At 33.8% G+C, this 24,411-nt stretch overlaps 1 protein-coding gene across 1 annotated transcript; it reads right to left on the bottom strand.

Moving 5' to 3' along the window:
* Window positions 1-4,064: 4,064 nt before the first annotated feature.
* Window positions 4,065-5,352, bottom strand: LOC120265955 (GPN-loop GTPase 3-like). Its single transcript, XM_039273905.1, has 5 exons — window positions 5,308-5,352; window positions 5,105-5,213; window positions 4,925-5,006; window positions 4,579-4,664; window positions 4,065-4,195 (listed from the first exon to the last, which is right to left on the bottom strand). The coding sequence occupies exons 1-5, from the start codon at window positions 5,350-5,352 to the stop codon at window positions 4,176-4,178; spliced, it is 342 nt and encodes a 113-aa protein (XP_039129839.1). The 3' UTR covers window positions 4,065-4,175.
* Between the last annotated feature and the right edge of the window lie 19,059 nt (window positions 5,353-24,411).

Raw genomic sequence — 24,411 nt, 5'->3', positions numbered from 1 at the left:
AACTTATGCAAAATGATGTTTACTTATTCCAGGCAACAAATTCTGAATAGCTACTTGTTTCTAATCATTACTTTATCATGAAAGCCAGTAATAATAAATTAAACGGTTGCCAATAAATAATGTTAGGAATTCAAAGTCATCTTCTTAACAAGCATGATATAATTGTCTGAAACTCAGGTACCTGGTCAAACAGCAAGAAAAGAAAAGCCAGGATGGGTAAATTAAACCCATCTAACAACGTTTGCAGGCATATAACCTGAGAGTCTAGCTAGTAACAATATCGACAATAATTATTAAGAAACTCTCTAAGTCAAAATGAGTCTCATTCAAAACTAAATCACCATTTACAGTTCAGGCTAGAAAAGACTACAAAATTAATATAAACCTGCATTTAAAACAATGCATGCTTAATCTCATGAACATTGAAAGAAAAGAGTGAACCTGCATTTATCTCATTCATTGCTCTGCGCACCGAGGGATCAGGTATAATGTCAACCATGAGAATCTGCTCTATGTTGTAGCCACAGGCTCCCATCACCTGATACATTAGTGGCACACAAGATTAATTGAGAGAGATAGCTAATAGAAACTGGTGGTCAGCTTAAAATAGCTAATAGAATATGGCCAACGACCTTCAAGTCTATTGGTACACGGGTCGCCGATAGAGCTCTCACAGAGTGGTGAGAGTTCGATTCTCGGCTGAGGGCACATTTCTGGGAGTTGTGAATAGTGGTTGTGTACGGGTGGTTCTAGCGCTCACGTGAGCGCGGCTCCGTCCCCACTTGTTCCACCGAGGCTTGTGCACGTCCCTCTGGGTCTCTAGTGGGTTTGCCTCGCTCCTCTTTCCCAAAAAAAAAAAAACAAATAAATAGTCTGTTACTAACATAAATCATAGTCAAAATATACACCTTATGGGCACCATCAATAGAAATGTTGTTGTTACTGAACAAAGGAAAGAAAAACACACTCAAAATGTCATGACTGAGAAGTGAAATTATATCGCAAAACAAAGCATGATAGGAGAGGAGAATCTGATATAATTGTGAGAGCAACCAAAGTAAGTTAACAGCTAAATGTTAAAAGTTTGATGAAAAGAATGGGACATTCATATGCATTGAAATGAACACACTTGACCATATTACAAACCAAGAGCATCGGGAAAGCAACTGGTGGAGAATTCACAGCAAACTAGAAATTGAATCAAACACTTTTGAAAATAAATAAGGGAGTAATAGCTAACCATAAGAAACAAGTTAATTACCTTTTTCAAGTTCCTCCAAGACAGCCTGTGCCACATCATTCTTCTGCTTAAAAAGCTCATCTAGAAGCGCAATAACAGGGTCATTTTATCATATGAACATTAAAAAAAATACCATCAAAGACATAAGCTTGAATTTTTTCTCTAGGGTTTTGCAACTCATAGTATGCATCATCAACATTTGCCTTGATAACTCGATATTGAATCGAGCAAACCAATTGCACAAAGACATTGTCCTGTACGATAATATAAATATTGTTCTCAAGCATGGAGTGCAAAAAAAATTCTTCTAGAAAACCTCAAGATATTGGCAATTACATCAATCCAGAAAAATTCAGAGGCATCAACCTCTTAAATTTTGCAGTGTTCAACTTTTCATACAATGATGACAACACAATTTGATGTAGAACCCTAATTTCTCTCTTAATACTAATGGAAAAAGAAATAGATTTATGCTCATGATAAATTAACAAAAAAAGCAGAAAAGAAAATATACTAGTTGATTAACATCTTCAAACAAATTGCAATGAAAAGCATGAAAGAGGGGCGAGCCAGCTAACCAAATTACTCATGCACTCAAGCAAACATAGGCCACAATTGATGCACATGTCCCACAACCATTAATGCAGTATTAGCAATGAGATATCATCAAGTTGACATGCATCAATTACAAAGCATATACAGATATCACAAAAGCAAACCAATGATGGGCTTCAGTCCTTCACTACTGAGATGAGACAACAAAGGATCACAAATAAAGATGCTGCAGGAAAACAATTAAAGAAAAGCCAAACAATAGATAGCCCGTTCCATTCTTTATACTGAAGTCTTATTGCTGCTGAGCAACATCTTCCTTCTGAAATCATGATAATGACAACAAAAGTGAGTGCCAAAAATTTCATCCATACATACCATTTTTGTAGTAGACATATACCACCAAGTTCACAATATATATAATACGCACAACTTTATTTAAACAACCACTTTTTGATTTGTAGAACAATATTCGCAATTGCTTCAGAAGGGAAAGCAACTACTTCTGAAGCTTCATTCAATAATTCTAGTTTTAAAAATAAATGTGAACAGAACTCCGTAATATAGACTTTTAGCCAAGACCATTAATTCAACTAAAATACTTGATTTTCATATCGAAGGATATATTTATTCTATCTATCGAAACACACTAACTTATCCTTTGAAATATAAGAAAAATAATTTAAGAACAACTCCAAGACAAAAATATAATGTTCTAATTAATTGTGTGATGCTGACTCAATGCATCTAATGGAAAGCATTATGAAGCTAACACTACCCAATACCAAAATCCAGATGAGACAACAAACAAATGGCTGGGGGCAGAGAATTCTAGCATTAATTAATGTCATCTCTGATTTGACAAAATTTACACACTTAAACCACATACAGGAAAATAGGAAAAGGATGAATCAGACACTGAGTCAGAATAAGAGGTTGGATTTTACAATAGTCAAAGTTGGAAACTAAATAAGGAATGTGTCCTTGCAGAAGAAATAGATTTATAAGCAATATACCCACAAGGAAATTAATATTGAAAATGATCTGCAGCCAACTAAAACTAATTGTGATTGAGCAAATAAATTCCTGATTCTCTTGCATTTTTAAGCAAGTTTCTCAATAAAATAATAAAGAACAAGGCACATGGAACCAAGAGTATTAATCATAAAAAAAAGACTTTTTCTCAAATTTACCACCAACAAAAAAAATGTTACTCCTCATTCAAAGCAAAAACTTAGCAAAACTAAAATAAGATAAAATTAGCAACTAAAGTTAAAATATAAATAAAATAAAACCTAGCCTGAAAAGTAGGGAAAGAAGAAGTTTTGGATTCCCACAATCAAGACAAGCAAAGCAATAACTCATGGAACCCTGAGTTATTGTTTCCATGTCTTAATGTAAATATTAGATTATATCCCCCTTCCAAAAGTGGGTATTTGCATGTCTTATTGTAAATAATATAATTTCTTGAAACTTTTACATGATATAAAACCATATTTAAAAGACCTCATATCAAAATTAATCCACATTTTAATATGTGAATATGGAAACACAACAACATGGATCCATGAGGATTTCAGAGAATGTGACAACTAGCAAAAAAAAAATATTCAAGGTTTCTAGGGTATGTCAGCAAATATATCATTTACACCCCTAGCCATTAGTACAAGCAAAAGCTTTTAAAGTTCTACAGTACATAAGCAAATTACTTATTTACAGTGATATACTTATAATTTCAAACTTTTTTGTTTTGGGGTACATATGCAAGTGCCCCTTACAAAAAAACTGGTCAACCACACAAATTGCCCTTTAGATGATGAAGACAAATTAACTGATTCCATCAATTTGCCCAATTGGCCAATGATAGCATCTGTTGTAGTACTTTAAAGATCTGGCATTATCATCAATAATCATCAATCATAATTCATCAGTTAATGGCTACAAATTCAATATTCTAACACAATCAATCACAAATCAACTTGCCTAATAAAACCTGATTTCAAATGCTTAATTTAAATATTAGCAAAAGATAAGTTCAAAATGATGCCCAAATTCTTTGCTTAAGATGTTAGTAATTAGGCCTCCATATTAGTAGTGGTCAGCAATGTGTCAAGATGATGATGACGAAAAGTGAACATGGGAAAATATTATCCAAAGAAAAGAATATTGTAATATGTTGGTAAGATACAATGGATTAAGTAACAAGTTGCATTGAAGAATTTTTCTGTGGTTCATATAGATTAAAGCAAAATGTACTCTATTATTGCTTGAAGTGCACTCTTGTGATACATGAAACAATGAGTAAAAAGCAATTAGTATGGTCTATTAGATTAGTAAAATAAAATCTAAGACTAATTCTATCTGAAACTCACATGTCTTGACATCAAAGACTTTGGAATAACCCTGCCAAACAATAAGAAAATACACATTAGCCCCAACTTTAAATGATACAAGCAAATAAATAATAAAGCAAATGTAGAAAGGTAAGTGCAAGGTACATACACTTGCATGGTCCAAAGTAAGCTTAGTAGGTTATAATCATATTATATTGCCAATAAGAAACCTTGAGAACCACAAGATCTACCATAATCTAATAGAGGATTAAACATATTACAGAAATTCAATTGAAGAAGAACAAATTGGAAACTCAAAACATACAAGGATAATAATGTATGAAGTTCTATATGTGATCACAGAAAAATTCCACCCAATTGTCATTAACACAATGCAATAACAGGTCCATAAGTAATAAAATGTTTAAAGCACAGGAATATTAAGAAAATAACCTGGGCAATAAAAAACAAGATAGTCATCATCCAAATAGTTATCCAGTCCTCCTGCCAACCAATCATCAAGATTCTCTTCAAGAAGCCTGGATATGCTGTAAGGAATCCAATGTAACAAACAACTATGCAAACTAATCATATATCTATGATTACACCAATTATCAAAAATCTCAATAATGAAAATAAGATTTCAACCCAACTTTATAATTAATATGAGTAAAGGAAAAAAAAACATTATTGCTAAAGTTTCAAATATGAAGGATCAAATATACAACTAGAAGAGTCCATGTATAACCATTTATATTATTTAATCCAAAAAAAATCAGAGATTACACTAAAAAGATACTCCATGCAGTAAATAAGGCCACCATTACGGCCTAGAACAAGTTCCTCCATAACATCATCCAAGGAAATAAGTTCCCTTATATCTGGACAAACATTGGAATATCATCTAAAACTCATATAAACATATGGAGAACAAGGGGAAAACACCAAGAACATGCTCAGAAGACAATATTAATATTACCCATAGAAACCGGATTATCAAAATGCTCTGCAGCAGGATCAAGATTAAAAAAGTGCATGGTCCTCCGAATAGTATCATAGTGTTGATACAAGCTAGAGCAATAAGTTGACTACAACAAAAGCAACAATTTATTAGCCACCCTATCCATCTGAACTACAAAGATTACAAATTTCCCAAGATAACATTAAAATAAAATCAATCACCTTGCCACTACCAGTAGGACCAATAAAAAATTGAGCATAACCCATGATTGTTCAAAGCCAAAAACTCCAACAGTCAATGATCAAAGCAAAAGGTGAGATAATACAACTTGCTAAACTTAAATCCATAGCACAAACTCCCTCTTAAACTATGCTGGCTGAATTTTTACTAGCACTCTAAACGCAAATCATGAAGCATATATATATATACATATTTGAGACACCAGACTCTAGCTGGACTAGATATCTCTTTAACTTATCTTACTATTTTGTCATGACATGAATCCAATATGATAAATAGTGATCACAAATGAACACCTTTGGCTCATTGGTTTAACAAAAAAATGCATTCAAAATTAGCAGATTAGTTTTGTTTCTTGAAGACCCTATCTAGACAAACGATTCGAATTTATTGCTTAAGAAAATGCTTCCAAAATCCTCTTATTTTGACTTACTGTCAAAACTTCCAATGCCCTAAAACCAGGATCCTACTACATTCTCAATTCTCATTTCTCATTTAATCTCACAAACGAGCAATTTATGTGCTCCCTTTCCAAGATCTAATCCAAGAAAATTTAATCAGCACACAAAAAGGTAAATCATTCCACATCAACTAATGTGATCGAAACCCTAGAAACAAAGAGATAAAAAGAGCATTATCGGAGTTACCGCAGTCAACGAGGAGGAGCCGGTGTCACCTTCGCCGTCGCCATCCCCGTCACTATCGCCGTCGCCATCGTTGTCGCCGCAGATGAGGTAGAACAGCGAGATCGGCTGAGAGGGAGGATAGTTTCTCACCAATTCAAACGATGAAAAAGGTCTACAGTGAGATTGGCTATGTTTCTTTTATAATATGTAAGTACTTATAGAGCCGGTTGCTTTAAACAGGTTCTAAAAGTAAGATATAATTTTTAACTCTATTCATTAGTAGGGATGTCAACGGGGCGGGGATTTACCGGGGGATACATTCCCCGGCCCCGGCCCCGATTTTCCACCCCTATCCCCGACCCCGGCCCCGAACCTGAGTACGGGGATTTTTTTTTCCCGTCCCCGTCGCCTCGAAGATTTTTCGGTTTTGGGGATTCCCCGGCCCCGACTAATAAATTAAATTATTATTATTATTTAATATAAATTTTATATTATATTATAAAATTCTCATAACTCAATGAAAATTACCACATGCATCTCAAATAAAACTATTATTTTTATTTTTAATTAATTAATACTATGAAAAAGAAATAAAGAGCAAATAAAAAGAACCAAATTATCAACCAAAGAATGAAGGAGTTGGTAGCAGAACATCTTCACATAATAATAACTGCAGAAAAATACATCTGAGTGAAGATAAAAATTCAATAATTTTCCATTAGATGCAAATGAAACATACATTAATGGACTTGAAATTAAATGACAAATTGGCTTTGGAGCAGAATTCATCACATTTGATCTTTAATTCACCTGTCCACCTCGCTTAACCTGTTTATGAAAGAGCTTCATAATATCAATCAAATGGAGTAAAAAGAAATCTGAAAACTTCAGTGTCTCTGCAGAAAATTACATTTCAATGTACTTTTAAGTACAAGCCCCATATAGAATTGTAAAATAAAGTTCAGTTATCAAATGCTTGAAGTTGATTTCCATGACTTTTCTATGGATGGATAGCTGATAAATCCAAAATCATTAATTAATTATGTAGAGGAAAGTCTACATGCAGGTTTTTCGATCTGGCTGAGTGTTATAGGACTTGCAGTTTGGACATTTTTGAGCAACTATGTGGAATTTGACATTAGAGTTCACACACCAAAGTCATTGCACATAATGTGGACCTGCAGGAAAACATGGAAAGATAGCATTAGTAATTTTAACTTGGATTCATTGAGCACTCTTCAGTTGTAGTGCAAGTACCATTTTGTAGTAGTAAACAACAAGAAACAAATTTATATATATTAGTAATAGATTGTGATGAGACACAATATTAGTAATAATACTTGATCTTATAATTCAAGGTCAATCATCTAAATGCAACACCCATGATGACCACATAGTATAATTAAAATATACTTTTATTTATTCCATATCTTCACTCTCAAAATCTTCATTAATAGTGCCATATGTATCTTCTTTTTTGGAACACTCACCTATAAAACAAAATAATATTCATTTAATACAAAATAAATAAAAGTTATAATTTTTTTTAAATAAATTTGATTACCTTCAATATCTTTCAACAACTAATTTTGCGTGCACATCAATGCCTCCAAAGTATTCGCATGAAGCCTACTACGATGAGGACTCACCAATCTACCATCAGTACTGAAAGCAGATTTTGAAGCCACTGTAGAAATTGGAATAGCCAAGATGTCTTTGGCAATCATTTGCAAAATCGGATAACGGAGTCCACAACTTTTCCACCAAGCTAAAATGTCAAAATCCGGAGTTCTTGGCAAGACTTTTTCCTCCAAATAATGATCTAACTCTGACTTCAATATATTTTTGTTTGAATCACTCACATAGGAATCAAAACCATCAAGGAAGCTTAAATTAATAATGTCATTCTCCTTTGTTTCATTACATGAAGTTTGCCGAGTAATTTTGCTAATTTGTGTAGAGCTTTCATATTCATGTAACAAGTCATAACAATAACTTGTAATCCTTTGAATTTCATAATCGGCTAAATGCCCATAAAGATGAGGAAAAAAATATTCCATTAATTTCAACTTATATCTTGGATCAAGCACGGTAGCTACTCCAATGATTCCATGAACCGTTTCCCAATATTTGTCAAACTTTATTGACGTACATGTGGCCATATTTCTAATAGTTTCAATAGGAGATTTAACCCAAGTGCTCAAAGAAACTTTAATCTCACACATCAATGGAAAGAAAACATTGGATGTAGGATATTTTCTCCCCGAAAATGCATTTGAAGCGGTATAAAATACATGCAACTTTTTACAAATCTCCTCGGCTAACATCCAATCTTCTTCGGTTGGTGTAGAACTAAAATGTGGGTCCGTTTGTTGCAAATGATAAAAAATATCTTTATATTACAAAGCAACACTAAGCATCAAATATGTAGAATTCCATCGAGTCTTGCAATCAAGCATCAATTGTTTGGAATAATTTATATTCAAAATTTGCACATTTTCTTTGAAAGTTTGTAGTCTTTTTGGTGTGGCTGTCCAAAAAGAAACACTATCTCTAACCCTCTCTATTCCATCACCCATGAGCTTTAACCCATCTTGAACAATTAAATTCAAAATATGTGCACAACAACGCATATGAATCAATTTTCCATGCAACAAGAGATGATTAGGATTGAGCTTAGACACTAGGATATCAACCATAGCAACATTAGTAGTGCAATTATCAACCGTCAAAGTGGACAACTTTCTTTCTATGTTCCAATCAAATTTGCATTTCAACAATTCTTTAGAGAGAACGGCCGATGTATGTGACAAGGCACATAAGAGAACCTAACAAGTTAAGAAAAATTACATAACTATAAGAAATATAATAGCATATAAACCTACTTTTATAATTATAACAATGCAAAATAAGATTACTAAAATAAACTACTAGAATGTCAATAAATTAAACATACCTCAAAACCAAACTTTGCAAATTCCAATTGTTGTCAATAAAATGTCCCGTGATAGCCATGAATCCTTTCTTTTGATTTGAAGCCGTCCACATATCGGTAGTTATTGCAACCCTACTTAAATTCTTCTTCAAAAGGTCAATGATCTTGGATTTTTCATTAACATAGATCTTCATTATATCATTTCTAATTGTATTCTGAGAAGGAATTTTGAACATTGGTTGAAGATTTGTCGAATATTTCTTGAACCCATAATGTTCAACCATTGAAATTGGGTATTCATGCATTATTATTATACTAGCAAGATCTTTTCTTGAAGATTCTTGATCAAATGTGTAATTGCTAACACACATTTTGCCATCCGCCTTCCATTGTTGTTGCACTAATGTTTTTTTGTCTCATGTTGTTGAAAGGCCTCATTTCGCAAATTTTATGATGGTCATGCAAATGTCTTATTCCATTTTTGCTCCCTCCACCAAGCAATTTCTTGCAATAATTGCATTCCGCTTTATCAGAATCACCAACTTTAATCTTTTTAAAATGTTGCCAAACAATTGATTTCAATCTCTTCTCACCAACTTGTGTTGTTTCTTCACTAACTTGAGTAGGAATGTTTATAGGTGACTCATTTGGTGACTCCATAGGAGAATCAAGTGGAGTTAGTGAGCCATCAATTCTTATAGCGGATTGACTACTACCAACCAGAGTAGAACAATTACCACCTTGAGATGCCATCACTTCTCTATACAAAATATATGCACATATGTTAATTAATTGTTTTAAGTAGAACTTAGCAACCAAAATGGATAAAATATCAATCCACCAATAAGAACTAACAAGACTACATTCATACTTCATTTAAATCATCCAATCCATCAATAAGAACTAACAAGACTACATTCATACTTCATTTAAATCATCCAATCCACCAATAAGAACTAACAAGACTACATTCATACTTCATTCAAATCATCCAATCCACCAATAAGAACCAACAAGACTACCCTTTTAAACCATCATAAAAAACAAGAAGGAAAAAAAAACACAACATCATATAACAAAATGCCTTCAAATTGAACCAATTAAAAAGGAATGAAATAGAAAACAAAAGAAAGCATGTGTAGCAACCTTGGGTAGTAGACTCTTAAGGGGATCGAGTTCTTGATGGTGAAAGTGTTGCCGCCGGTGGGTTCAAGGTTTGGAGATGGTGATGACTGATGAGGCAAACTTTGGAGGAAAGATGGTGATGTCTAGGGCTTTTAGAGAAGATTAGATGATGATGGATCGGGTATTTGCTTTTAGAGAATATAGTAAAGACTAAAGAGCAAAGTCTGTAAAGGTAGATGTTGGATTCGGGTTAACGGGTAAAGATCCGAAATTTCTCACATTTTTTTACATTTTCAACCTTTTTTTTAAAAGTTTTACAAATGAACCAAAGATGAAAGATCTTTAACTTTTTTTTTATATCCATATAAAAATTCTTTTTACTTAATAATATCATTAGGATATAAATATATTTGCACTTATTAATTATTTCAAATGAGAAAAAAAAATCCTATGAGTGTTAAATTTTAATTTTTAAAAATAAAAAGCAAATTATTTTAAAAGTGAATAAATTAGACATATATTAAAGATAAACAAAATTGATAAACAAAATTAAAGGAGAGATGAAAATAGAATATATCTTTCTTTTATTTTGTTTGGTTTATTTAAATTCTATAAAATTTAAATTATTGGTTATTGAAAAAAATAGTCGGCAATGTTTTGATTGATCACTTATGTTGGACTATATTTTATTTATTTATTTTGTTTATTTGATTTTTATAAAAAAAATTAATTATGTTATTAAAAAAATAGTTTGTTATTTCCATTGATCTTTCCAATCTATAATGTCTATTCATTATTTCATCTAGGTATTGCCTTATCGTCTTTGAAATGCTAAATTGCTAATTGCTAATCAATTCTATTTTTTAATTAATATAAATTATTTTTTTAACTTTTTTTTAAAGATAAATACATAACTTTCTTTTATTCATTAGATTAAGATCCTCTCTTCTCTAATCTCATCTATTAATCTCATAATCCCTAATTCAATTATAATTTATAATTAATTAATATAATGAGATGATGGATGTGATGATTGCACCGATCTATTCAATATTTCAATTGCTCCAAAATCTCCCTTTAGCAAATGGATTTATGAATAAAACCCATTCTCTTAGGTGTATTTGGATGGATGACTTTCTTGATCGTTTGAGGAATGATTGCCGAGTATGACTTAAATTGGGCAAGTATTAGGTTGTGCTTTGTTTGTTGTTTGGACAATATCATGTGGTATTGTATTTTATCAACTGGACAATTAATGTTGTATTTTATTTTGTTGTTTGGACAAATGTATTATTGTATTTTAATTTGTTGTTTAGACAAATATTCTATCATGTTGTATTTTATTTTGTTGTTTGGACAAATGAATTGTTGGTATTTTATTTTGTTGTTTAGACAAGTATTATATCATGTTGTATTTTATTTTGTTGTTCATGAAACAAGTATGATGTTGTGTTTTTATTTGTTGTTTAGATGAATGTCATATTGTATTTTAATATTTAAATGTTTTTAATTACAAATGTTTTTAATTATTGGTTATTTACACTTTAACCCCACATTTGTTTTTGTAATTATTTCAATAATTTGTTTGTGGTCTTTTTTAGGCCATTTTTAAAAAAAGAAATTGTTATTTAAATATGAAACATTATTTGAAATAAGAATTATTATTGGTAATTATTAAACGGGAATTTTTTTAAATTATTTTATTATTAATATTATTATTATATTATTAATATTTTGAAAATAACGCGGATGCATCGAGGTTGTTATTTGTAACAATAATAATAATAATAATAATATTGTTATTAATAAAATAATTTAAAATAATTTCATTCTAATTTCAAATAATGTTTCATATTTAAATAACAATTTTTTTTTTTTAAAAATGGCTTAAAAATAGACCACAAAGAAATTATTGAAATAATTACAAAAACAAATGTAGGGTTAAAGTGTAAATAACCAGTAATTAAAAACATAAATATAATTAAAAACATTTAAGAGATTAAAATGAAAATTTATAAAAATAATATAAAAAATAAAAACTTCAAAAAAAAGGATAAAGAGCCGGAGAAAACATTACCGTTTTTGCTAAAAAACAAAAAATAAAAAAAATTAAATAATAAAAACGGGATTTATTTTACCTTTTTTTGAAAATCCTATGAAAATGGGAATAATTATGCCATTTTCCTAAAAAACACTTAAAACGGGTATAACAATTACCGGTAATTAAATAAAAAAATTGCATTTAAAATATTTTAATTCCTTAACTTAATCCATTTAAATAAACATAATCCATTAACTTAAATAAATAAAATATATTTAAATAGAATATTAAATAAATTTATTAAATATGAAAAAAGGGGCAATCTCACATGTTACTTTACATGTAATTTGATTTACACTATAATTTAAAATATATGTAATGTAACCAAACAGCCCCTTAATTATTACTAATTTTCAAATTAAATAAATATGTGAGCTTTTGTTCAATTTTTATTTAGATATTTCATATTTATAATATATACATATATATATTTAAATTAAATATTTATTATTTTGGGGCCGGGGCGGGGCAGGGAGGGTATTCCCCGACCCCGACCCCGACCCCGACGGGGAATTTTTTCATGCCCCCGGTCCCGGCCTTGACCCCGTAAAAAATTCCCCGACCTCGGCCCCGACGGGTCGGGAAATCGGGTTCCCCATCGGGGCCGGGGCTCATTGATATCCCTATTCATTAGAGTCAGTTTTAGAAAACCGGCTCTCCTTCTCTGCCTCTATAACTGGAAATTGGTGTAGTGTGATCAATAACAATTCTTTACATTTGCATTAACATTACATAGGATTACAAAAGGTCCATAGATGAAGCTGCATAGCAAGTTCTACGAGTCATTGACGTTGTCATTCATTATTAAAAAATATTCTGAAGCTAGACAATGGCAGTTGAATATAAAGGATAGAATCTAAGTGCCTAACAAAACAAGTTCCACAACTCACTATGACACTAGCGAAAATTGGTAACAAATGAGAAGTTTCACAAGATAGCTGCCCAACAAGTACATGGTTGTTGTTAGAATAGATAGAGAAGAGTGGAACAAGTCTATTGTATCTTGAACAACCTGCATGTGTGACCCTTTGAGTTTACATATAGAAAATGATAAGTATACATATATGACTATACATACTTATACATGTATACATACATATACAATACAACAATACATCTAACACCCCCTCTCAAACTCAATGCGGATTGTACGTCTTGAGTTTGGATAACATGAATAGATGATGATCACATGTCTGCGCCTTGGTAAAAAAATCAGCCACCTGAATCTCTACAGGAAGATAGTGAAGTGACACAGTCTAGGCACGTACATGGCATTTGGTGAAGTGTGCATCTATAACAATGTATTTGGTTAGCTCATGCTTGACCGGACCTACAACAATCTGAAGGGCTCCAGTACTGTCATAGTGAATAGGAATGGGAGAGGTGATCGGTACACCAAAGTCCTATAGAATCGAATGTAGCAGAGCATCTCCTAGAGGGTAGAAGCCAACGCACGTACCTCAGCCTCAGCACTAGACTTGCTAACGGTAGGCTATTTTTTGGTCTTCTAAATGATAAGAGAAGATCCAAGAAAGATGTAGTAACTAGTGATAGAGACCCGATCATCAGGAGAACTAGCCCAAGTAGCATCAGAATATGTTTGCAGCTGGAGAGTGGACTGGCGTGGATAGAACAAACCACAAGATATAATGTCACGAAGATATCGCAGTACCCGAATAAGATGAGCATAATGAACAAAAGTGGGTGCCGCAATAAACTGACTGAGAATGTGAACTGCATGTGATATGTCAGGACGGGTGATGGCCAAGTAGACCAAACTGCCAACCAGATGTCGATAGCGAGAAGGATCATATAAGGGAATCCCATCAGAGGCACGAAGCTATAAATGTAACTCCATCAGTGTAGCGACAATACAGTCAAACCAGAGCGATCAAGTAGGTCGTGAGTATAATGCTGCTGAGAGATACGGTAACCATTAAGATGAGAAGTGATCTCGATACCAAGGAAGTAACGAAACCGACCTAGATCAGTCATCAAGAAAGTCTCATACAACTTCTGCTTCATAAAGGCAATTTGAGCAGAGTCATCGCCAGTAAGGATTATGTCATCAATATATAGAAGGAGAATAGTCTGACAGTGAGAGGAAGAGTGAATGAAGACTGTAGGATCATTTATGCTCGGAGTGAAACCAGCAATCTCAACCATTGTGCTAAACCGCTCAAACCAGGCCTGTGGAGCCTGTTTGAGCCTATAGAAAGAACGGCGAAGATGACAAACAGACCCCTGAGGCACCCAAAGGCCGGGGAAGGAGTCATGTACACCTCCTCATTTAAGTTCCCGTAAAGAAACACATTTTTAACATCATGATGATGAAGAACCCAACCACGAACAACCATAACAGAAACCAAAGTGCGTACAGTGTGCATGTGGGCTACTGGGGCAAAAGTTTCCTCATAGTTACGCCCATACTCCTGTTGAAAGCCACTAGCAACCAAATACGCTTTATAGCGCTCGAGAGATCCATCAGAGCGGGTCTTCACCTGCTAGATCCAGCGACAAGTGATGGGTACAACATGAGAAAGAAGGGGAATAAGATCCCTCATATGAGTTCGAGTTAAAGCATCAAGCTCCTCTGCCATGGCAGTCCGCACTCAGGTGACTGAACCGCTTCCTTATAGGTACCTGGTTCAATGACATCTGAAACACTGGTGCTGGCACAAAGATAACGGACAGGGGGATATAAAGTGCAGCGATTGCGTAAAGAATAAGTGTGATAGGGTACCTCAGGAGCCGGATCAGTAGTAGGAGAGGCATCAGAGATCACCGGCCGAGATGGAGGTTCTCTGGGATTTTGAACAGGCGGGTGAGCAAGAGGAAGCGAGGAAGAAGGGGAAGACACTGTAGGAGATTCAATAGATAAAAGAGGAGAGGGGTTAAGAGAGGAGTGAGAAAGAAGCTCTGAAGGAGGGTTGAATGTTGGAGGAGAGGAAGACATAGGGGAAGCATTCTCAGCCGAAGGGGTAAGGAAAAGGAAGGACAGAGGGACAGAGGGAGATAAGGACTTAATGGAAGAAGGATAAGCATAAAAAGGAGTGGACTCATCAAACGTAATATCACAGGAGATGCGAATGAGATAAGTGATGGTATTATAACAATAATAACCTTTATGCTCAAGATTATATTCCAAAAAACACAAGAAGCAGATTGGGTTGTTAGCTTTGTTCTTTCCCTGGGTGAGAGCAAAACAAAACAACAAAAACCAAAAATACGAAGATGAGGCGGAAGAAAAGTGCCTAGAAGAAGAGCATGGGTTATCTCTAAGATGTAATGATGCTTGCGTTCAGTGACCCCGTTTTGAGGATGAGCCCTAGGACAGGATAACTAAGGCAAGGTGCCTTCAAAAGACAAAAAAGACATGAAAGACATGAGAGGTATACTCACTTCCAGAGTCAGACAGAAAGGTCTTGATAGAGGCAGAAAACTGGGTGTGTATCATAGTGAAAAAAGAACGATAGATAGACAATAACTGGCTATGGTGAGGTTAAGATAAAGCCAGGTGGAGCGAGTGTAGTCATCTATGAATAGAACATAATAGTGATGGCCACCTTTAGATACAAAGGGAGCGGGACCCCAAACATCATAGTGAATAAGCTCAAAAGGAGTAGTGTGAGACACACTAAAAGGATAAGGATGTTGAAACTTCTTACCAAGCTTGCAGCCAAAACAGAAAACATCAGTAGGAGGAGATACAACACCTAAAACACCATGACAAACAAGGGACGACATACGAGAAGGACATAAATACTGAAGATTATAATGCCACTTATGATGAGACTGAACAGTAGTATAACAATGATGAATGGGTCCAGCTGAAGATGGAAGATTAACGGAATCCAACACATAAACTCCATTACGACGATGACCAACTCCAATCACCGTCCTAGTATAATCCTACACATGACATGAGGCACTATCAAAGATAATCTGATAGTCATAATCAGTGAGCTGACTAACAGATAGAAGATTCATTAACAAAAGAAGAACATGAGGGACTGAAGGGATCGAGAAAGCATTAGTGGAGAGATGACCAGTAGAGGAAGTAGAAAGAAGTGTGCCATCAGCAGTACGAACACTTGTGACGTGAGAAGGTGAATCAGAAGGTAAATATTAGTGGCATCAGGGTTCATGTTGAGAGAAGCACCAAAGTCAAGAAACCAAAAAGGATAGGAACTACCTAGAGTGAATGGAGCAACCTGAGTCGAACTAGCATATCCAGTGGGGGAGGTGGAGTCCGCCAGATAGGACTGCTAGAACTACCAGAACATTGCCATAAACTGTTGATTCGTAGGAGACAGCAGAGAATGAAAGGCCTGAATAGAATGTGCCTGGGGAGAGGGAGGCGTTAGAAGAAAGGGTGGAGTCAGTGAAGAAGTGCCAGGGCGAGCGACACTCGAAAGCACAGATGAAAAGGAGGAGGTAGTAAGAGTACTGCCCCCTTTGATGGGGAAGCCCGGAGGTGAGTTCCTTCAGAATGAACAAAAGGGTGTCTATTAACATCCATTTTTTTTAATCAATGTCAGCCACTATGTGCCAAATGATAAATCTTGGGATTTGAAGATGTTGGTCGGATTTTTTTTTAAATCATTGTCAGCCACTATGTGCCAAAAAAAAATCTTGGGACTTGAAGATGTTGGTTGTTTTTTTTAAATGGTGGGCCCAATAGTTTTGTTTGGTTTTGTTTGGCAAAGGATTCAAGAATCAAAGGTGGGCCCTAAGCTTTGTCTGATTTTGTGTGGAAGAGGCTTCAAGATTTTTTTTTAAGATAGTGGGCCCAGAAGGTTTGTTTGATTTTGTTTGGAAGAGGCTTCAAGAATCAATTCTTGGAAAAAAAAGGAAAAGGGAAATCAGGCTATTGGTGGCTTGTTTCCAAATGTTGGTGAGCTGCAGATGGGTGACGGGAGGCGAATGGCAGTGGAAGAAAAGAAGTACTCGGGCGAGTTGAGGCAGCCATGGGTAGAGATGGTGGTTGCGGTCAGGCACCGGTAAGCATGGTGATGCATGAGCAGGAGCAGGTGGTCACTGGAATTTTTTTTGTGTGTGTGAAAGATGAGTTTTCCTAGGGGGCAGTGGGAGGAAGTGTTGTTGTGAAAGAAGGGATGGCCGAAGAAGGAGAAAGAATATGGCGGGAGAAGAAGCCGGTAAGGGAAGTGGCCGATGGTGGACAAAGAAACGCAATCTAGTCTGATAGCTAACTTGAGGAGGAGGCCGGCGATGGAGAGGCTATGCACAGTGAGAGAGAAGAGATCGGCGGCGGCCAACGGTGATGACCAGAGGAATCTAGGTGTCTGATGCCATTTTAGAATAGATAGAGAAGAGTGGACAAGTCTATTGCATCTTGAACAACCTACGTGTGTGACCCTTTGGGTTTACATATAGAAAATGATAAATATACATATATGACTATACATACTTATATATGTATACATACATATACAATACAACAATATATCTAACAGTTGTTAGTTCCCATCACTAGAAATTTAGTCACAAATCATCTAAATTGTGTATAAATGAGAAGCAACCACTTTATGATCAGTTTACATGATGAAGGAGAACCTATCAATTGATGCCATAAACCATAACAATAGGACAATTGCAGGCGGAAGGAAAAAAGAGAATACAAATAACAGGCCAATGAAGGTAGAATTGTTCCAAGTGGTACTAGTATGTTTCCCCGCATAACATAAATAACTGCTATATGAATTTGAAAAAATTCCATTCCACATCAAAAAGAACTTCCAAAAAGAAACTAAAACTAGAGTAGTAAACCATACGCAATGGTAATAAACAATACCTAGAGCCCAAGAACTTATGTTGTTTCATCTTCACAGTTTAAGAGTGGCTAAAAATAGTGGTACTACAAGAAAACGAGCAAAGAATTATATAAGAGAAGCTATCATAAATTGACTATAATTACTATAATTGAAATAACGAGAGCAAGGTGAAATTTTTTACATGTTGAAGCATCCTTGGCATTTGGCATCCTACATCCGAACATAAGGAAACAATGGGATAAAGCTATTAAATTAAAGATATGAGATGGGAAAAGGGGTACCATCTTATCTCAAAAAAAAAAAAAGGTACCATCTCATATTGAAGTTGTTGACGTCACCGAGTACCCCACTTAAAATGAACTCCTTTCGATATTTTATTGGACAACCAAGTACTACATTCAACAAGTCCATATTCATTACAAGCTTACTGTAAATATTATGGACCAATGGTGGGTGAAATCATAAGTCCAGTAGGATATGATGTCTCTGTTGGAGATATTGGAGCTTTCCTCGTAATGCGTTCATCGAAAGTCCTAATGTTCTCTGCAATGAGCTAGACAAAAGTCTTAATTGCCTTTTCCACTTTCTCTACTACATCTTTCATCCCTTCAGCAACCTCTTTCTCTTTATGAAAAGTTTTTCTAGACTTTTTTGTTGCCACCACTAGCACCATGTGGAGATGGAGACACATGTTTAGTAGATGAAGATGGCATTATTTCCTGCCATCATCTATGGAATGACGTGCATTTTAAACTGAAAAATTGTGACATCATGGGATCAATGTCATATGTGGAGTCACTAAAGACATCTGCAGCAATTGAAGTTGAACATTTTCGCAGTTACTAAATGATTGCCCGTAGCTCAGTCTTTTCCAAGCAAAATAACCATCTTATCATAGTGTATACGAGTTTGCATATGTATATATATATATATATATATATCTTCACTTATGGCATCACCTATATATGTTAAAGCATTGTAATCAATTACCTAATTTCATAGCAAAATTGAAAAAGGAGAATAGAGTATATAAATCTATATAAAATGAAGTTGCAAGCCTATCCCTTTTGAAAATATCACACCAATTCATCTTAGCCATTCATTCAGATTTTACCTTGATGAGGTCATTTCACATTTTTGGCTCAGCCATCTATACTCGTGTTATTGGATCTATAGTGAATCCACTCACGCCATTCTTGAAGATGCCCTAAGCATTAGAGAAATGATTCTTCAAGATCTTCCATCGACTCTTCACTTTAATCTTTGAGCTTCATATCCAAAGTTTTTGTGAGTTCCTCAACAATACTATCAAAAGCCTTGGAAATGAAAGTGTCATTCACCTTAAGTCCCATTTTATATCGATTTAAGATTGTATCAACTAATGTTGAATTTGTTGCAAGTGCCCATATTAGAGTCTTTGATGTGCTTCCTTCACCCAAGTCATTTTTTTGGGGGCCATGCTGTTCGAGGAGAAAAGGTACACATATTTGTATAATTAAAATAAAGATAAACATTTAATACATAGAATCAAATATTTATTACTCACCAAACATCAATAAGTTCTTCCACATAGAAACGTACAATATTCTTACTTCAATGGAGATCAAACATTACAAACACACAATAGGAAATTAAACACAACAAACAAATAAACAAACAAGAGAAAAAGAAGCATGGAAAGGAAGCTAATTAAGTCTCTCATACATTATTGCTGTGTGTAATCTCTCCACATTACAATGGATAATTCCTTTCTTAAAAGCTCTCCTAAAGCATTTTCATCACTATTACTTTTACGAGTACAATATTCATCATAAGTTGCTTCTTCTGTTGCTAGCTCTACATCAACCTCATCAGGATTCACAACATCAAATAATCATGTAAATTGCAACAAGCTATAATTATTGAATTATGAGATTTTCACTCCATAATGGACATCTGAAGCATTATAAATAATAATGAACCTCTTCTTCAAAACTCCAAAAGCTCGTTCAATGGCATTATGCAATAATTTATTGTGGAGATCAAATAATTCACGATGATCTTGTGGAGGGATTTTATTTATAAGTATTCCTTCAAATAATATCACACACCCCTATAAGTTGTAATAAGTCCTTTTGATAACATGAACCTGACATCTACAAGGTAGTATTTTCCTGAGTTGAAACATATACATTAATAAAGCTTTGATCTAGAACAAATAAACTACATTTAAGGTAAAAAAAAAAACCAAATAAAAAAAATTAACTCTATTTACTAGTAAGAATTTTCAGATTGCTCTCTTGTCAATATATCTATTATAATTTTAGAGTTTAATATAGTCCCTTTCCACCCAATAAGTACATATGTAAATTTTAAGTCAGAGGTGCATGCTGCTAAGACATTTTGCATTGGATAGTCTTTCCATCAACAATATCTAGGAGAATTTGCACAAGTCCATTTTAAACATATATATGTGCCGTTAAATTGCGACAACTCAATCTGTACATATCAACATAGTGTAATACACAAATGTTAAATTTCTTATTTTCATCAAATGTATGAAATAGATGTATATGGGAAAAATCTTTCACTCCTAAGAACTTAGGAGGGGCAGTTGAGCATTAGTATAAATTAGGAGTATATCTTCTAATTTCATTATAGTTTTTTATCACATTATATAAATGGTAGTTAGTAGTCTCTTATGGATGTTGAAATTAGAAGTTTACTTCGCTATTCTTGGCATTATGTGTTAGTATATATAGGGCCTCTACAAGTTGTTCTTTCACATTTGCCCATTTTGTAGGCCTTCAGCCACCTTTTGTCTCTAATATTTCAGCCAACCTCAGAAATACAGGAGATTCCATTCGGACTATGATGCGGGACGTATTGAGGAGCTGACCTGTGCTTTCATGAAGAAATGAGATTTAAACTAACAGGGGCATTTTGGTAATTTTTCGTGTGGTGGAGTTTAGTTGTTATATGGAGTTTAATTGTCTATCAAAGTTTGGCCAAATTCCATCATCTTGGCCTTGAAAATAGTAATTTTGCCGTTTATGATAATATTAGATTTGATTATATTTTGGGCTAGAAATCTCGGATTTGTACTCTGTTTTTGGCATTAGCTTTTATTTGTTAAGTCTTTTATTTTCTTACTGAAATTTAAAAACTAACCATTTCCAGCAAATTTTTTAATCTTCTCCTTTTTAGGTTTTCTTTCACATCTTTCTTTGGGTCTATTTATTGTAAGTCTATGGGCTAGGAGGAGGCGGTCTTGTAATAGTTATTTATCGAGTAATAAAGTTTACTCCAATTTTTGCCCAATCTTAGTAATCTCTAATCAACAGGTTGGAAGGCTTATTACTGGCATTTGTCAATGGATCAACAGTTTCAAGATTATCGCTTCATCAAACTATATTATGACTAGTTTCACTATTAGTAATACGATTTATTATCTTATCTTTATTTTGATATATTCCAGAGCTCATGCTATAAGTTATTTTCCTTTTATGAGAATGCCTTTGGATGAAGTACCATTGAGTAACAAGACAATGTACATGAACTACTATATTTTGAACCGTAATTCACTAGCCTTTAACTTCATCATTTTCCATCTAAATTCAAAAATAAATAAATGATAAGAATTATTAGACCAACCTTTTGAGAAAAATATAGACAATCATTTTTCATAATGCAAAATTTTTTTTAGACACTAACAAATAAAAATCCTATAAAACCCCATACTTACAGAAAGAAAATGCTTCTAGGCTTCCCAAAAGCCAATTCAAACATGCATGATCAATAGAGTCATTCAAATCATATTTTTTGAAGAGTGGCGTAAAATGGAATTATAGATGTAGTTAAAATGAATAAAATTATATACATTGCCCAGAAGAACATATAGAAAAAACAAATTTAAAATGAGCTTTAATCTAGTCGAGATTGAATAAATCCAGCCCAACCAATGAATAGCTAGGTTACAGTACTATGATAAGTAAGGCATCAACCTTAAACCGAGCTAATCCATGCAATTCATGAAAAACTTAAATATCTATAATTGTTAGTAAGCCATAATCTTTCTTCCATAAAATAAAATTTGTATACAAGTGCTAGAAGTAGGCACAAATCTGTGCAATTGTAACAAACCAAAAGTGATTTCAAGGAGGCAGCTTATTAGCACATAAATCATATTTCAAAAGGTCATAATAATATTCAAGTCAAAAAGATAATTCACGAAATTATATTGCCAAAATAGGGTGGTAAACAAACAAAGACCTTGGCAATATCACGAAGAAAAGAAGCAAAATACCAAGTATTTGGATATCTACGTGTGAAACTAAAACAATATAGCGATATTCTCCCATTTCCATTGCGGAACTGCATAACTTCAATGTCCACCTAACCATTCAATAAGGTTATCTTTAACCACTCATCACTATCAGCATTATATGGTCTTTAATTAGAAAAAAGCAATTATTCAAAATCCATTTACATAGTTGATGGTTTTCCTTTCTAATCAAGAATATACATACGCATTGCCCTTCATAAAATCAAAAAATTAAAATCCATTCTGTCTTACCACTCAGAGAGCAAAGTTCAATATCACTTCTTCATTTAAGACAAAGAGAATAAAAGAAAGCACTAGAATAATTGAAAGCCACTAAAACCTTGTGCTACTTGCTTTACCACAATCTATGAATCCAATTCAGCAATGGATTTGCAAGACTTCATTGCCCTACGTTCCATGAATCTAATTTAGGAATGAATTTGTATAGGAATTAATTAAAACATCTACAAATCCATGAATCCTACTTATCCAACATGGTTCCAAAGATGTTTGTTATCATATTACTAATTAGAAATTCTTACTTTGAAAAACATCAAAAGTTGAACATATCTAGCCTTACGAAAGAACCTCATAAGATTTTCTTATTGGAAAATAAAAGATCATGATTGCTAAAATCCAAACACAATAAAAAAAAAAAAAAACACAGTCCTAATTGTTTCTTGAAATATTTTATAGAAATTAGCAATTAGTTATTTATCAGTCATCAAACTACCTAAAATAGTTGAATAACTTCATCCCCACCACACTTATTTTAACAACACACCAAAATCTCCATTCATAGAATCTTATCAAATTATGATAAGATTCATGAAAATATAAACAAACTAGAAGATAAATGAAATCAAAGATTGGCAACCTCTCTAAAGTTTGTGGGAGCGATGCCAGAGAGGTGGAAGCACTCCCTCTACAGATAGGTTGCCGGTCTCCTCTACAGATCATAGTGGTCATGCATTTTCTTCTAGAGGGTTAACGAGAAAAATAGAAATTAAGTTTTTGATTATTGAAAGGACATATTTGTCTTTCTTCAAATAGGTGAAGGATATTTATGTCTTTTTATCTCATGTTTTTTTTAAATTTTTTTAAATAATCCCAGTTTCCCCAAAACAACACCAATTTGGGGGAGTGGGATATGAGGGGTGAGGAGAAGTGAAGTAATTCTCCTCACCCCTCCTCCCCTTCACTCGCCCAACCAAACAAGTATTAACCCTCTTTAATCCCCCATAGACCCCATAAACCCCCAATTAAATGGAGCCTTAGTGCGGGGGTGATATATTACTAGTGAAAATTTATTTTTATATTTTCATGCAGTACATATTGGTTATTTGGGTAATATAAAAATTAATGTCATAAATTTTTTTAGCTAATTAATTGATATTTGAGCAATATTTTGTGCTCATTATGGTAAATTAATAAAAATATTGTTTGCCAATTAATGATTATTTGGGGAATTTCTTGTATGCATTTTGGTGAATTGTGCCAAACTATTAGATAGGTGCTATGTGGAATGAAGATTATATATCAATGATATGGTTTTGTTTTTTTCTTGAATTTAAATTAAATTATAATTGGAAATGGAAAATTTTACTTAACATAGTGCATTGCATCATACCCTTGGATATGTGCTATGTGGTATTAACATAGTATATAAATAATGCAGATTTATAGGGTAAAAATCTTGAAAGGGTACCCAACTATGCCAATACTTTAGAATGGGTACTGCTTTCCAATTTGTATCTTTTTGGATACCACAATATAATTTTAGTTCACTGGGTGGGTACCTGTGCAATTCCGGTTAGAACTTATCTACATGGCCGCCGGAAAAAGGATTTGGCAAGGGGTTTGGCATGTCATCTGCTCACATGGAGAACGGATGTGTTAAATTTTAATCCACATCAGATCCTTTATTCCACATCAATCAATAACCTGGCCAAGTCATCATCCCCCTTCTTCTTCTCCTTCTCCACCCTCTCTTCTCCTGGTTCATCTTCACCTTCTTCTTCACTTCCTTTTCTTCTTCTTCTTCTTCTTCTTCTTCTTCTTCTTCTTCTAAACATTAGCAGTAAAACATTAATGCATCAATGAAGTATTTGACAATAATCATTTTATAATTTTTGGTCTTCATCTATGAAAAAAGAGAAATCCAAAGTTTCATAACAAAAAAAATTCAAACAAATTAACA

The sequence above is a fragment of the Dioscorea cayenensis genome, chromosome 7, assembly GCF_009730915.1.
Source record: "Dioscorea cayenensis subsp. rotundata cultivar TDr96_F1 chromosome 7, TDr96_F1_v2_PseudoChromosome.rev07_lg8_w22 25.fasta, whole genome shotgun sequence".
Classification (NCBI taxonomy): domain Eukaryota; kingdom Viridiplantae; phylum Streptophyta; class Magnoliopsida; order Dioscoreales; family Dioscoreaceae; genus Dioscorea; species Dioscorea cayenensis.
The sequence above is the reverse complement of the archived record's forward strand: the minus strand, read 5'-3'. Positions and strand labels throughout refer to the sequence as shown.

What these genes read in the sequence shown, in the direction of transcription:
- LOC120265955 (XM_039273905.1), bottom strand. Translation starts at nt 5,352, where the DNA reads ATGGGTTATGCTCAATTTTTTATTGGTCCTACTGGTAGTGGCAAG. An exon ending in TGATAATCCGGTTTCTATGG is followed by an intron (nt 5,007 to 5,104) that starts GTAATATTAATA and finishes ATGTTTGTCCAG; the next exon opens with ATATAAGGGAACTTATTTCC. An exon ending in GGCCTTATTTACTGCATGGA is followed by an intron (nt 4,665 to 4,924) that starts GTATCTTTTTAG and finishes CAGCATATCCAG; the next exon opens with GCTTCTTGAAGAGAATCTTG.